Genomic DNA, 16,548 nt, shown 5'->3' with positions numbered 1-16,548 from the left:
GCTCATTAACATTGCAGCCATATAATGTCTTTTCACTTGCATGATTTGATCATTCAAACATTTTCAAGACATCCACCATTCATAACCAACAAGCTTTTTTAAGATTAGACCACCTACCTCGAACAAATTTGTGGCTTGGAGAAATATTGGGTAATTTTGTTTGAAGTTTGCAGCAGAACAGTTCAACGGGTTGCGTAGACCGCCCAACGGGTCGCGCCCCTCCCAACGGGTCGCGCACGTTGCTTTTCTGAATTGCGGAAGAGCTCTCAACGGGTCGCGCACCACCCAACGGGTCGCGCCCCTCTCTGCTGCCCGAAATTGCTCCTCTTTCACTCCTTTCTCTCAATCACTCTCTCTATCTCTCTTGCAAGCGTTAGAATGCACAATGAGAGTGAAAGGAGGGAATTTGGGCTTTTATAAGTCTCATTTGAAAAAATTTCATTTACAAACCCACTTTCTAATGTTTTTTCTTTTGACACTTTATAACACTGATTTTTGGTTTCCTTTATCCTGAATTTGACTCATTGAGTGCTTTGACTTGATTCTTTTTGCAGGTAGATCATCTGAGGGACTTTGGCAAGGGGACCAGGGTTACTGCTACCCTTTTGAAGACTTTTTGGAATTTCATTCTTTTTACAAAAATTTAACATGACCTTGGCTTTAAAAACAGAGTTTTTAAATCCAAGGTTAAAAATGAACTGTACATGATGAAAATATCAAAGAAACATGTTTACAATCCTCCCTCTGGCTTGTTGGGCGCTCAAGGACTTTCAAAGACATGACCTTCAGAGATAAATGACCAAAACCCTAGACCTAGGACCTTTGACCTCAAGACAAAACAAGACAAGCTTGAAAGAGCTTAATGACTGATATGACCTGATCCAGCAAAACCAAGAGGGGTATAAATAAACCAGCTCCTCCATCAGGGTTATGGCATGCCTAACGGGATGCAAAACTTAACACTGATGAGACACCTACCTATGCAAATGCAAAGAGCTTTGATCACTGATGGAGGGCTTCAAGACCGACACTATCAGGATGGAAGAAGATCGCCACTCCCAAAAAATGGGGAGGTTGGGGGCTAAAAGATCTCCCTTCTTTTGCCCAAGCTCTCGCTGCAAAAATGGGGTGGACTCTTCTCACTAGTAACAATCTATGGACCAACATCTCATACAACAAATACATTTGGCCGCAAAATATCCTGGATTGGGTTCGTCTCCCCGCCTGGCCAAAAATAGGCATATCCTCTGTTTAGAAAGCTCTCCTAAACTCTCTGCCTCTCATCAGGACAATCTGGTTTGGAGGGTCAATGATGGAACCTTAGCTCGTATTGGCATGGACCCCTGGTCTGGTTGTGGAGGTAGACATATATTACCTGATGCCCTCATACAGCATCTCCACTCACAGGAGATAAGAGTTCTGGCAGACATTGCTGATCCACAAAACTCCTCCATTTTTGAACAGCGCTGGAAAACAGCTAATCAAATCAATCTTCCACCTGTTTGGCATCAGGAATGGCTGGAATATATCAATGCCTTAGCAGAATCACATATAAGGATCAAACAGGGACAGGATGAACTCATTTGGTACCACACAGGAAATGTTGTATACACCCCAAAGTCAGGTTACCTTACACTGATATCGCATAAAGTCCCGGACACGATCTCCTTTTGGTGGCATACTGTATGGAAACTCACTGCTCCCCCCAGACAGAAATTATTTTTTTGGTGCATACTAAAAGGAGTTGTCCCCACGGGGGAATATCTTATGCGCCGCGCTGTATACGGTCCGACCTGGTGCACCTTCTGCAAACAATCATCTGAATCCTGCACACATTTGTTCTTAAACTGTCCCTCTATAACTGCAATTTGGCAAGCCATATCAAATGCTATCCAGCATACAGGCAAATGGGAGGGTGACGATATTATTCGTTCATGGGAATCTTGGTTTTACAACCATAAAAATTCAAAACTTCAAAGCTTGCCTATTATTACATGCTGGTACATATGGTTAGCCCGGAATCGTTTGATCTTTGATGACAAACCAGTTATCTGGCCGCACATTATTTCTCTCATTATAGCTGCATATAACGCGCTGCCTAACCCACCACAGCCCAGGAACAGAAGCCGGAATGACCCTCCACAAATTGACCATAGCACCCCATGGGCTTTCTTTGATGGCTCAGCACAACAGCAGGGTTGTGGGGGAGGTTTTATATTATTCATCAATGATCAACATTTCTACAAAGCCAAATTGGGGCTGGGACCTGGCACAAATAATTTTGTTGAGATTATCTCTCTTCGTCATCTCCTGCATTTTGCATTGGGGCACAACTGCATGCATATCCATATATTTGGTGACTCTAAGATTATCATTGATTGGTTCAACAATAATACAGAATGCCACACACACACTCTCAGAACCATATTGGATGATATTCATATACTGAAGGCTCAATTTATTGACATCACTTGTCAACATATCTACAGGGAACACAACAGCAGTGCCGACCAACTTTCCAAGAAGGCTACGGCACTTCCCAGAGGCAAGTGGCTGATCCAGGAGCAACGAGGCACAAATTTTTACCAGTACTATCATCGACCATATATTGATACACACTACTGTAGGGCGGACAGCCCATGAGATATAGATCTGTTTTTGATACTTTTTTGGACTCCTGTACATAGCTGAAACAGACAATATATGATGCCTTACGTGCCATTATGTTTTTCATATTTTTGACAGATATATTAAGGAACATCCTGCGTGATGGTTCATTTTTCCGTTTTTTATCAGACTTAACAGCTTCACAGCTTTCCACATGTAGTGGAAGAATATACAGCATATGCCAATGCATCTACAACATGTAATTTTTCAACTTTTAATGAAAGATTACGATTTTTCCAGTGGAAAAAAAAAAAACTCTGCGTTATTTTGAGTTGCAAGACTTGTGATAGTTTGTTATGTAACCCATAGTTTTTATAATAAAGATGAGTTATGTTTTGAGCTAGCACTAAGTTAACTCGGAGGGTTGAAGCTCTTGGGTTAGGGCCCAACCCGAGCAGCCAAAGGTCCTCTTTATTGTACATGTATGCTAGCATAGATTCTTGGTTCTGTTCATTTGCTTAAGTAGCTTTCTGGTTTTCTGTTCATTTTCTTAAGTAGATGCATTTCCATTATAGCGATATAACATAGCTTCCTGGTTTTCTGTTCATTTGCTTAAGTAGCTGCATTTTCATTACAGCAGTATGGCGTAGATGATTTATGGTTCTTCTGTTCATTTGCTTAAGTAGCTGCATTTTCATTACAGCAGTATAGCGTAGATTATTTATGGTTCTTTTGTTCATTTGCTTAAGTAGTTGCATTTTGCTTACAGTAGTGTAGAGTAGATGGATTGTGCTTTAGTTTACCTCCATTTGTGCCTTCTTTCAATTAACAAGTTAGTTAGGAGAAAAATATCACCATAAGGAGGTGTCTCAGCCTCATCTCCTCCCTCTAGGACCATGAATTGAGGAAGAGACCCTTCAGCAACCCCAAAAACACAAGTTTCTAGTTCTCACATGAGCTATGGAGTTTGTTGTTTGATGCAGTTACTTGTTCACCCTCACTGGTTTTTCTGTCGTTTTCATTGAAACCTCCTTCAGCACATTCTTCATGCATAATCCCCTTACCGTCCGATCCACAACAAACCTACCCAATCACTGTCTGATTCATTAGTTTATCCAACTGCCACCTCGCGTGAAGTCTTCCACCTACTTTATGCGCTTTAAATCCCCACCGTCGATCTGCCTCGCCTGATCCGACGGCTATCGTGTCACCTCAATACTTTATGTGCTTTAAATCCCCACCGTCGATATGCCTCACTTGATCCGATGGCTATCACGTCACCTCAACACTTCATGTGCTTTAAACCCCCACCGTCAATCTGCCTCGCCTAATCCAACCACTATCGCGTCACCCAATCACCAACTAGCTTGGCCGATCTCCACCGTTGATCTATCTAGACTAATCCAACAGCTATCGCGCAATCTCGCGTGGATTCTTGCATGACCGTTATCGCTCGAGAGCATGCAATAAAAGTTGTTTTCTTGTGCTACGTGTCGCTCAGTTAGGCTAATCGTGTGAAATTCAGAAATACAGCTTACATCTTTGAGGGCGCACATGAAACTGCTTACCGCTTTCGAAACCCGCTCCATCATTTCCGCACATTTTCTTCCCGCGATACGATCTCTGTCATCCATCCTCCAATTAATCTTGTCTGTCCATCTCTTGACTTAATCTCTGCGATAATATCTCTGCCATTCGTCTCCTGTTAACCCTGTTTGTTCATCTAGTCACTTAATTCCTCGCTATAAGATCTCCATTGTTCATATGCTTCGTTACCCTGTTCATTCACCTATTCACTAAAATGCCCGCAATAAGATCTATGTCATTCATCCTATTCATTAACCTTGTTCATCCATCTATCGGCTTAATCCCCCATGATAAGATCTATGCCATTCATCCTGTTCATTAACCATGTTCATCCATCTATTCACTTAAGCCCCCGCGATAAGATCTTTGTCGTCCATCTTCTCTTCGTTGATCGATCCAACGGTCCCTGTGCACTATTGCGTCCTTACGTCCTCCTTTCACCAATTTCGATCTTCAACTACTCTTCCGCTTGGAAACAGATTTAGTTTAGATCCTTTGCTTAGGCCTTAGTATAGTTTAATGCTCTTTACCTCTGCAACTTAGCTAGCAGCATTAGGTTAGTGTTGATTTAGCAATTCTGTTTAGCATAGTTGTTTAGATGGTTAGTTAGGTTGTGGTGTGGTTTAGCATTACATGTTGTTTTCTTCATTACTACAATAGAGTAGCTCTCTCTTAGAATAGATTTTCTCTTCTTCCATTAAAGAATTAAGCTTCTTCTGACCCTATAGAAGTCTGGCTTGGAACCGCTGGAGTCTCTTGCCAGATGACCAATGACAACAAGCAAGACCTTCACTTTTACTTATGCATATAGCACTGTCACCTCCAACTTTGTACAAAGCCTGGGTTGATAAGTAAAGCTGGTAGCCCTGGGAGTTGCAGCATTCCTGTTGCAATACCTAGACTCATCACCAGGTCTAAAGAAAAATTTTGTTTTAGTTGCTATTTTGGAAGATAGTGGCTACGATGTGATATTTAGCAAAGGAAATTATTTCCTTCATCACATAACCACAAGACAAGTGAGGTGGATCGGGGTTTAGGTGAAGAACCTATACAAATTGGATGTAGAAGGTTATGTTGCTTTGAGCACGAAAGCAGAGGAGATGCATAGCTAAGACATCGATGAATTAGGGCATATGAGACTTGGCCACTTGCACCACGAAGCCTTGACAATCATGCAACATATTTCTATAGGACTTCCCAAGGGTGCACTAGAGCAGTGAGGTACATGCAAAGGGTGTACATTAGGTAAGTAGACAAAAGCCACCTTTCATGATAAGGATAGTCGAGCACAAGCAATCCTTGAAATAGTTCACTTAGATGTGTGTGAACATTTCTCAACAACCTCCACATCCAAGCACAGGTATTATGTAATATTTGTATATGATTTCTCACGTAAGTATTGGATTTTCTTCATGCAGAAGAAATACTAGAAATTCTCTAAAATTTGTGAATTTAAAGCACTTGTTGAGAAAGGCACTGGCAGGAAAGTGAAGGCTCTTGGGAGTGATAACTATGGAGAATATGTGTCGAATTAATTCAAGAACTTATGTGCATTAGAAGGAATTTGATGGGAGTTAATAAAACCCCATAACCCACAGAAAAATGGGGTTATTAAAAGGAAGAGCATAAGTATTGTGGGAGCTACACGGGAAATGATACATGATCAGGTCCTACCATTTCACTTATGGGTTGAAGCATGCAACACAATTGTATATGTGCAGAACAGGAGTCCTCATCGGATTCTTAGGATGAGTACACCAGAAGAATCTTTTTCAGGGAAGAAGCTATATGTGTCTCACTTCAGGATCTTTGGTTCATCAATATACTGTCATGTTACCAAGAATGGAAGGAAAAATCTAGAGCCGACAACTAAGTTGGGAATATTTGTGGGATACACTGATACACCTCATAACTATTGGGTGCACCTTCCATCTCACAAGATGGAACTGGTTTGTAGATATGTGAAGTTCAATGAAGAGAAGGCCATGAGATGTTCCCTTTACAGGGAGCTTTAGCTACATGCAGATGAGGATATTTTAGCTCCAAAGGAAGAATCTCAGTATGACGTGGAGCAACCACATCCAAAGGAGTAGAGAGTGGAAGAACCCACTCATGTAGAGACATCCAAAGATGGAAGGAAGTGCACCATAGAAGCTGACATATCGATGCATGATGCTAGAGATAATGTGGGAGAACCCACATCATAATGCAGGCAGAAGAGGTCACTAGATCGGTACACTGGCTACATGGCTCTAATGAGCGAGAGTATAAAGACTGAGCCATCCTCATTCAAGGAATAAGTGTAACAACCAGTATGGGTTGATGCCATGGTAGAGGAGTATGAATCCATTATCAAGAACTATTCTTGGGAAGTTGTCCCAAGGACACGAGGCAAGTCAGTGGTAGGTTCCAGGTGGATCTACAAGGTGATTCAGCAAGCAACATATGGTAGTGTCGAGAAACACAAGGCCATATTTGTGGCCAACGGGTTCTCTTAGGTGGAGGGAATTGATTACGATGATACCTTTGCTCTAGTAGAAATGTACTCTTCAATCAAATTTTATTCTAGCACTTTTAGTGTGGATGGGATGGAAGATACGCCAGATGGATGTGAAGATAGCCTTCCTCAACTAAGTGATTAAGGAAGAGGTGTACATAGAGTAGTTGAAATGATTTGATATCTTCAGCAGAGATTCACATGTGTGCAGACTCGAGCGAGCATTGTATGGATTGAAACAAGCACCTCATGCTCGATAAACCAGGATTGACAATTACTTCACCAGGTTATCCTTCACCAAAAGTGAAGTAGATGCAAACCTTTACCATATTGTGGTTCCAGGTACATTATTGGTTATAGTATTATATGTCAATGATTTAATTCTAACAGGTGATGAGAAAATGGTCAAAGATTGCAAAGAGGATCTTGCAAGAGAATTCGAGATGAAGTACTTGGGACTCATACATTATTTCCTCGGTATGGAAGTATGGCAAGGAGATTGGGAGCTATTTGTCTCTAAGGGAAAGTATGCCAAATATATACTAAATAAGTTCCACATGGAGAGAAATAAACCCATGGAGACTCCTCTAACAGGGAATTGGAGGAAGGAAGATGCCACTTCATGTGAAATAATGGAGGCTACTATTTACAGGCAGCTTGTGGATTCACTAATGGATTTGGTGAACAAACAATCAGACATGTGCCTTGAAGTTAACTAGCTTAGTCAAGCAATAGTTAAGCCAAACAAACTCTATTGGAAGGCAATTAAACATGTGTTGAGATACCTTAGAAGCACCACTCAATTTTTTCTTTGGTACAGGCGGGCAGAGGGAGTGAAGCTTCAAGGTTTCACAAATGCAGATTGGGAAGGGTGTCCATCAGACAGGAAGAGCACATCAGGGGGAATATTCAGTATTGGGTTAGCAACAGTTTCTTTGTACAACAAGATGCAGAGATTAGTTGTACTCAGTTCAGCAAAAGTAGAGTACATGGCATCTATTCAAGGAGCTTGTGAGGCTATCTACGTTAGGAGGATCCTTGTTGGGTTAATTGGTCAGCAAATGGATCCTACAGTGATTTACTGTGAAAATCAGAGTTGTATCAAACTCTCTAAGAATACATTTTTTCATGATCGGTCCAAGCATATCAACATCCAGTATCACCATCTATGATATTGTGTGTAAAAGAGAATGATGTTGTTGGAGTACATTCTTACATATGAATGGGATGCATACATCTTGACTCAGCCATTGTCAAGAGGAAAATTTGAGTTCCATAGAGGAAGGATTTGGGTATCTGATAATCCCTTTCTTTTTGAGAGGGAGTGTTGAAAATGCAACAAGAATATCCTGATTTAATTTTCCCAATTAGGAGAAAAATTATAATTCCACATCACAAGACAACTTGTATGAGTTAACTAAGTTAATTTGACTTAGTTGGCTCAGTTAATTCTAGTTGAGGGTCTAACTTGATTCATCTAGAGTGTCGCCTACTTTATAGGATCCCTGGTTGATTTTATTTTGAGTTGTATGTAATTGTAGAAAATCATGTAGATTCACAAGCTAATGCAATTTGCTAAAGCAAGAGATAAGAATCTACTTCTACTCTTTAAAGTGGAAGCCCATAAACATTGAGAAAACAATAATCAATAGTGGAAGAGAATCAAAGGCAAATAACACAATAAATATCCAGGGAAAGCCACAGCTCAAAACCCCACTATCTATTTTGTATTAATCCGGAAAATCAAGAAGAAATAACAATACTTGTTCTCTCTAGAACAATCCCAACACTTAGAAAATTCAATATCCAACTCATAAGCAAGGTCAAGGCCAAAGCTTAGCCTCTTCCCAAGCTCTCCAAGTCTCTATTCCAATGTGTAATTCCTATGAAGGACAGCTTGTATTTAAAGGGAAATAAAGCCTCTAAAAATAGCTCAATCCCTCAAGGATCATTTCCTGAATGCATGCACTGTCAGTGCAACTCAGAAAAATCTAAAACAAATATTACATTGTCCCTACACTCTAGTCTCAAATGGGTCTTTCTCATAATCGACATGCATGAGTTTCTGATAAGTAAATATTCAATTAACTAGAGTAGCACTAGTGGAGTTCATTAGTGTCACCACTGACTGTTAACTCACTACTAGTTCTCTCAATCAGTTTGAGAACTAATTTAACTTAACTAACTCATGAAACCGAGTATTCTATTTTACAACTCACAATTAACTCACACTAGACTCCTACCAAGTAGGGAGAACATATACATGACTTCCAAAAGACTTCCAACACGAATTTCCTAAGTTAAGTAAGTTTAATAAACTTAATTTAACTATTTTTAAGTTGCTATGAGAATAGAATTCGAATTTAATTCAAGGACAAATTAAACTGGAATTTCTTGTTGCCATTTCTCAACACTCCCTCTCAAAAAGAAAGGGATTATCAACTACCCCGATCATGTCTCTGTGAAACATGAATTCACATCTTGACAATGCCTTTGTCAGGATGTCCGCATCTTGCTCCTCCATGAGAATGTAATCTAACAGCATGATCCACCTCAATACACAATCTTTGAGATGATGATACCAGATATCAATATGCTTGGACCGATCATGAAATATTGGATTTTAAAAGAGTTTGATACAACTCTGATTATCACAATAAATCACTGTCGAATCCATCTGCTGACCAAACAAACCAACTAGGATCTTCCTCATCCAGATAGCCTCACATGTTGCCTAACTTGCAGTCATGTACTCTGCCTCTGCCGAACTGAGTGCAACTGATCTATGTTTCTTGTTGTACCAAGAAACTGTCGTTGACCCAATGCTAAAGATCCCTCCTTATGTGCTCTTATTGTCAGATGGACTCCTTTCCCAATCTACATCGATGAAGCCTTGAAGCTTCACTCCCTCTATCCATCTGTACCATAACCCAAACTAAGTAGTGCCTTTTAGGTATCTCAATACATGCTTTCCACCTTCAAATACAGCTTGTAGGCCTAACCATTGCTTGACTAAGCTGGTTAATTTCATAACACATATCTAGTCATGTATTCACCAAGTACATGAGTGAACCCACAAGTTGCCTGTAAATAGTAGCTTCCACTACTTCCCCTAAAGTAGCATCCTCCTTCCTCCAGTTACCAATTAGAGGAGTCTCCATGGGTTTACTGCTCTCCATGTGGAATCTCCTGAGTATCTCGTTGGCATACTTTCCTTGAGATAAAAACAACTCCCCATATCCTTGTCATACCTCCATGTTAAGAAAGTAATGCATGAGCCCCATGTCCTTCATCTAAAACTCTCTTGCAAGGTCTTCCTTGCAACATTTGATGAGCTTCTCATCACCTACCAGTATGAGATCATCTACATAAAGTAAAATGATCAACATCTTACCTTACACCACAATGTGATACATGTTCGCATCCGCTTCACTCTTTGTGAAGTCCAACCTAATAAAATAGTTATCTATCTTGGTGTACCAAGCAGAGGGTGCTTGTTTCAGCCCATACAACGCTCTGTTGAGTTGGCACACATGCGACTCAGTCCAATGTTTCAAAACATTCGGGCTTCTCTATGTACACCTCTTCCTCAATCATGTCATTGAGGAAGGCGGTATTCACATCCATATGATGGATCTTCCAACCCATCTGTGTTGATAGTGCCAAAACAAATCTGATTGAAGAGTACCTTACAACAGGAGGAAAGGTCTCATCATAGTCAATCCCCTCTAGTTGTGAAAATCCACAGGCCACAAATTTGGCCTTATGCTTCTCCACACTACCATCTGTAGCTTGTTGTACCTTGTAAAGCCAATGGGATCTCACAATTGACTTATCCTCTGGTCTTGGGACCACATCCCAAACACTACTTCGAACTATGGAGTCATACTCCTCCACCATCCCTTCAACCCAAACTGGTTGTTGCATTGCTTCCTGAAAGGAAGATGGCTCCGTCACAACACATGCACCCATAAGTGCCATGTATCCAGTGTACCTCTCTGGTGATCTCCTCTGTCTGCGCCGAGAAGATGGTGCTCCCACATTCTCTCGTGGATCATCCAAAAATCTATCAGCCTCTCTAGTGTGCTTTCTTCCCTCTCTGGAAGACTCTGCCTGAGTGGATGTCTCCACTCTCTGAACCTATGCATGTGGTTTTTCCACATCAATCTGAGGCCCCTCAACCTTAGGAGCTAAAATCTCCTCATCCACATGTAGCTCAAGCTCCCTCTCAAGGGATACTCACATGGCCTTCTCCTCATCGAACCTGATATCCCTGCGAACCACTATCATCCGACTGGTCGGCATGTACACCTGATAGTTTTGGGGTGTATCAGTGTACCCCACAAAGATCCCCAACTTTGTTGTTGTCTCAAGCTTCTTTCATGCATCTTTGGTCACATGGCAAGAAACCGATGACCCAAAAATCCTGAAGTGACCAACATCTGGAGTCTTCATCTCAAGTATCCGTTGTGGGCTACGGTTATGAACATAAATTGTTGTGTTGCATGCGTCAGCCCACAAGTGCAGTGGTAGGCCATGATCATGCAACATCGCTCTTGTTTCCCCTACTATGCTTATGTTCTTCCTCTTGGAAACCCCATTTTGTTAAGGGTTATGGGGTGTCGTCAACTCTCGTTTAATCCCTTCCACTGCACAGAAGTTCTTAAAATCATTGGAGAAATACTCACCATCGTTATCACTTCGTAGAGCTTTAACCTTATTTCCAGACTCTTTCTCTGCCAATGCTTTGAACTCACAAAACTTTGTGAAAGTTTGATCCTTTTTTTGCATAAAAATACCCAACATTTAAGAGAATTGTCATCAACAAATATAACATAATACCTGTGTTTTTCCATGGATGTTGTCGAGAATGGTCCACACACATCTGAATGGACTCTCTCCATAATACACTTTGCTTGATTGTCTCGGTCTCCAAAGGAAGACTTGGTGTATTTTCCCAAAGTACAACCCTTGCGTGTATCAAATTGCTCAAGAATACCTTTGGGAAGACTGTTAGAGATTTGCTGCAATATCTTCAAAGCCCCATGATGCAAGTGGCCCAATCGCTTGTGCCACAACTCATCGACGTCTCAGCTCAACATCTTTTCCACTTTTGAACTCAAAGCAGCATAATCCTCTACCTCTATCTTATAGAGATTCTGAACTTAATTCCCTGTCTTCTTTACTTGACCTATGGCTATATGTTGAAGGAACACCTTTCCTTTCGAAAATATCACATCATAGCCTCTATCCTCAAGCATGGCAATGGATACCAAGTTCTTTGTCAGTTCGGGCACATGCATAACATTATTCAAGGTGAGTGGAGCCGCATGCTCCCTATGAAAAGTAATAGTGCCCACACCAGTAACACTGTACTTATCGTCATCACCCATATCGATATGCATCTTGAGATATTTCTCCCCCAATTCACTAAATAACTCTTTGTCACCAGTCATGTGGAAAGAAACTCCACTGTCTAAGTACCAGACACTTCCCATCATTGAAGACACCATGCATGCAATGAGGGAAAATTCCAATTCGAATTGGGAGGCCAAAGCCTCGCCCGCTGCTCCTCCTAAGGACTTCTCCTTGGACTTCTTCAATGAACAATTTGTAGAAAAGTGACCCATCTTGTGGCAATGAAAGGATTTAACTTTTTTCATGTCCTTATTCTTACCTCCATGATAAGAATCTGATTTGGAACGAAAAATTTTACCTTTGCCCTTCCTTGCCTTAATCGCTAAGGCACAGTTCTCTTCATCATCGGTATTTGAGAAGAGCCATCCATGGTGTTCCCCATGGTCTCATCGTGCATCAAATCTGACCATAGTCGTTCCCAATCTCATAGCTTCTCTCGACCATTGACAAAGTCCTAATAACTATGCCAACTCTTTGGGAGTCCAACAAGAGCAAGGCTCAACATATCCTTCTTGGAAACCATGAATCGAACACTTCAAAGTTCATCCCAACATTGGTTGAACTTGGTCAAGTACTTTGGAATCATCTCGTATTTCTCCATCTTGATTTTACGAAGTTTATCCTTCAGTGCCAACTTCTTTTGATCACTGCTATTCTCATACAAGTTTGTCAATGTTTTCCACATAGCATGCGGGGTTTCCTTTCCATGGAGACTCGAGACAATATGATCTTGAACTCCCTCAAGGATTATCTGCCTTGCCTTCGCCACACAATTCTTCCACTCGGCCAAGTTTTGTGCATCAATAGTTTCTGGCTTAGGAATTGCTTAACAAATTCCATCAAGCCATTGTCCTCTAGCACAACCTCCATCATGTCCCTCCAAGCTATGAAATTTGAGCTACCTTGCAAGGCATACTCAAGCCATGACCCATGTAACGCCATCTGTCGATCTTGAAGTATGTATTGCAAATTCAACTTTCCCCTATAACCCAGAAACTAAAAACTTTGAAATCTCCTCTAGAGAGTTGATTTTAAATCAGCGATATCTCCCTCATCCGAACTCCAATTCAACCGATTTTTCTTTTGAATTTGGGTATCCTTTCCCAAGGAATCCAAATACGCAATTTGTTTTTGAAAAATTTGCACAAAAATTCTCATATATGCTCTACAAACTCTCGGCCAAAAAAACAATCTTGCTCTGATACCATTTAGAAAATCCTGTAGATTCACAAGCTAATGCAGTTTTCTAAAGAAAGAGACACGAATATACTTCTACTCTTTATAGTGGAAGGCCATAAACATCGAACAAAAAATAATCAATAGATGAAGAGAATCAAAGGCACATAACACAATAAATGTCCGGGGAAAGCCACAACTCAAAACCCCATTACCTATTTTGTATTAATCCGGAAAATCAAGATGAAATTACAATGCTTGTTATCTTTAGAACAATCCCAGCACTCAGAAAATTCAATCTCCAACTCATAAGTAAGCTCAAGGCCAAATATTAGCCTCTTCACAAGCTCTCCAAGTCTCTATTCCAATGTGTAATTCCTATGAAGGATAACTTGTATTTAAAGGGAAACAAAGCCTCTAAAAATAGTGCAATCCCTCAAGGATCAGTTCCTGAATGCATGCACTATCAGTGAAACTCAGAAAAATCTAAAACAAACAGTACATTGTCCCTACACTCTAGTCTTAAATGGGTCTTTCTCAAAATCGATATGCATGAGTTTCTGATGAGTAAATATTCAGTTAACTAGAGTAGCATTGGTGGGTTTCATTAGTGTCACCACTGACTGTTAGCTCACTATTAGTTCTCTCAATCAGTTTGAGAACTAATTTAACTGAACTGACCCGTGAAACTGAGTCTTCTATTTTAAAACTCACAATTAACTCATAGTGGACTCCTATAAAGTAGGGAGAACATATATATGACTTCCAAAAGACTTCCAACTTGAATTCCCTAAGTTAAGTAAGTTTAATCAACTTAATTTAATTATATTAAGTTGTCATGAGAATAGAATTAGAATTTAATTGACAGTTTAATTCAAGGACAAATTAAACTGGAATTTCTTGTTGCCATTTCTCAACATTAATTAATTCAGTTTAACTGAGTTAAAGTCAGTTAAACTAGTTCCAATTGATGGAGGAACTAGTAGGAGGTCAGACAATGGGGTGTTGCTTCATGTGTTCAACCAGTTAATTGATAATTCACTCATAAATAACTCATGCATATCAGATCTGAGAGTTACCTAGATGATATTGGAGTTAAAAGGCAGTGTATTATCAGTTGTATAATCATCCAAATTGTACAGGTGGTGCACGTAGTCAAAGGAAGGCCTATGATGGATTGCACAGTTATGGATGAGGAATTTCCCTAATTAATAGGGGATAATTCCCAAGGAAACATTGCAAGGAAATAGGGACTTGGGAAAGCAGAAAATTGGTTAAGTATTTGCCAAGGCTTGTCTAGGAAGCATTGAGACAGATAGAGATAGTGCAGAGGTTGCTCGAGCTTGAGAAAAGCATTGTAATATTCTCATATTTTATGACTAATGCAATATACAGATAGAAGGGGTTTTTAGTTTTTTCTTTCCCTAGGAAATCATTGTGTAATGCGTTGATTTAATTCTTTCTCTTGTACGCTTCATGATTTCTCGATCGATTAATTATTTCCACTGATGAATAGAGTAGATTCAAGTCTTTTGTTTTAGAAATATACATAAGTAGTTTAAATCTACAAGGAATTTACACATTAAGAGCCCCACTCACAACACAAGTGAGTGCCGAGCCAAGCAGTCACTGGTGGCCGAGCTAAAGGCTTCTAAATCAGATGCATTCCGACTTTGAGTCAAAAACGGACAAGGATAATGACAAAGGGAAGAAGATTATCGATATGGAGCCTAGTGCCACCGTTTCCACTACCAAGATCTAGAAGGATGAGCCCAAAGTTCTAGAGGAGGGCGAGCAGATATTCCACTCATAGATGTGGGTGAAGGGTTCTCCATTGTAGTTCAATGTCGATAGCGATAGCCAAAAAAACCCCATTTCATCAGAGGTCGTGAAGCTATTGGGCCTACCAACAATACCACACTTGCGTTCGTACACCATCAGGTGGCTTCACCGAGGGCGAAATGTCCATGTCAACCAACAATGTCACCTTCCCTACAGCATCAAGCCCTTCAAAGATGAGGTAATGTGTGATTTTATTCCTCTTGAAGTTTGTGATGTATTCTTAGGCAAACCATACTTGTGTAAGTGTCATGTTGTGTATGAGTCTAGGCCTCGCACTGTCATTATTTCTTTGGGAAATATGTTATACATGATACTGGATGTAGCACCGCTTACCATCATCTCTTTGATCTCTGTGAATTAATGCAATAAGATCATTTCCCAGACCGGGAAATTTGTCTTCCTTATGATTCGTCCTTAGTGCAAGAAGATATTGTGGCCACATCGACAACCTCCAAATAGGGCTCCTCCACAGGGTAGCAGCAGATGGACAAGGTCATGGAAGAGTACAGGGACATCTTCACCTCACCCACAGGGATACCCCTACATTGTTAGGTCAAGTACTCTATCAATCTAACCCCAGGCATGCCGCTACCCAACAGACTGATATACCAATGCTCTGTTCTATAGAATGATAAAATTAAGAGGCGAGTTCAAGAGCTATTATAGAAAGGGAACACCAGGCCAAGTTCATCATCCTGTGGAATCCCGATTGTATTTGTACAGAAGAAAGATGGCACCTAGAGACTCTTTATTAACCATCGGGCATTGAATAATATCATTGTCTAGAATAGGTATCCAATCCCACATATTAATGACCTTCTAGACCAGCTCAAGGGGGCCAAATATTTCAGCAAGATTGACTTTAAGTTCGTGTACCACTAGGTACCAATTGAGCACTCCGATGTTTGGAAGATTGCCTTAAAATCCAAGGAGGACCTTTTCGAATGGTTGGTCATGCCTTTTGGGGTAAGAAATTCATTACAGGAAATTTAAGCCTAAAAGTGCCAATGAAATTTTCACATAATTTCCATGTCATAATATGTAAACCAATCAAAATCCTTTAAATTTAAAAATAGGTACATGTAAATATTTTGGAAGGAAAATAAGAAAAACTACTCAAATTTCAAGTGTAGACACTCGTCGGATGCGGAATTAAATTCCGCATCCAACAAGTAACCATCATGCATAATTTGGAGAAGACCCACATTGACAAAAAATGAAGATACATTAAAAAAAAGCGTGTTCAACACGCTTTTTTTTAATGTATCTTCATTTTTTGTTAATGGAAGTCTTCTCCAAAGTATGCATGATGGTTACTTGTTGGATGCGGAATTTAATTCTGCATCCGAAGAGTGTCTACACTTAAAATTTGAGTAAACCTATAAGGAGATAAGCCAAAAATGCAATTGAAAAAAGTAGTT

At 40.3% G+C, this 16,548-nt stretch overlaps 1 protein-coding gene across 1 annotated transcript; it reads left to right on the top strand.

Annotated features, from left to right (window-relative positions):
- The first annotated feature begins 1,155 nt into the window (after positions 1-1,155).
- On the top strand, positions 1,156-2,643 carry LOC149237698 (uncharacterized). Its single transcript, XM_089369358.1, has one exon. It carries the CDS (start codon positions 1,156-1,158, stop codon positions 2,641-2,643), a length of 1,488 nt encoding a protein of 495 aa, XP_089225484.1.
- Positions 2,644-16,548: the final 13,905 nt, after the last annotated feature.

This window comes from Pinus tabuliformis, chromosome 8, assembly GCF_031772625.1.
Source record: "Pinus tabuliformis cultivar Carrire ecotype Pingquan chromosome 8, CPIR1, whole genome shotgun sequence".
Taxonomy (NCBI): Eukaryota; Viridiplantae; Streptophyta; class Pinopsida; order Pinales; family Pinaceae; genus Pinus; species Pinus tabuliformis.
This window is presented reverse-complemented; position numbering and strand designations above follow the sequence as displayed.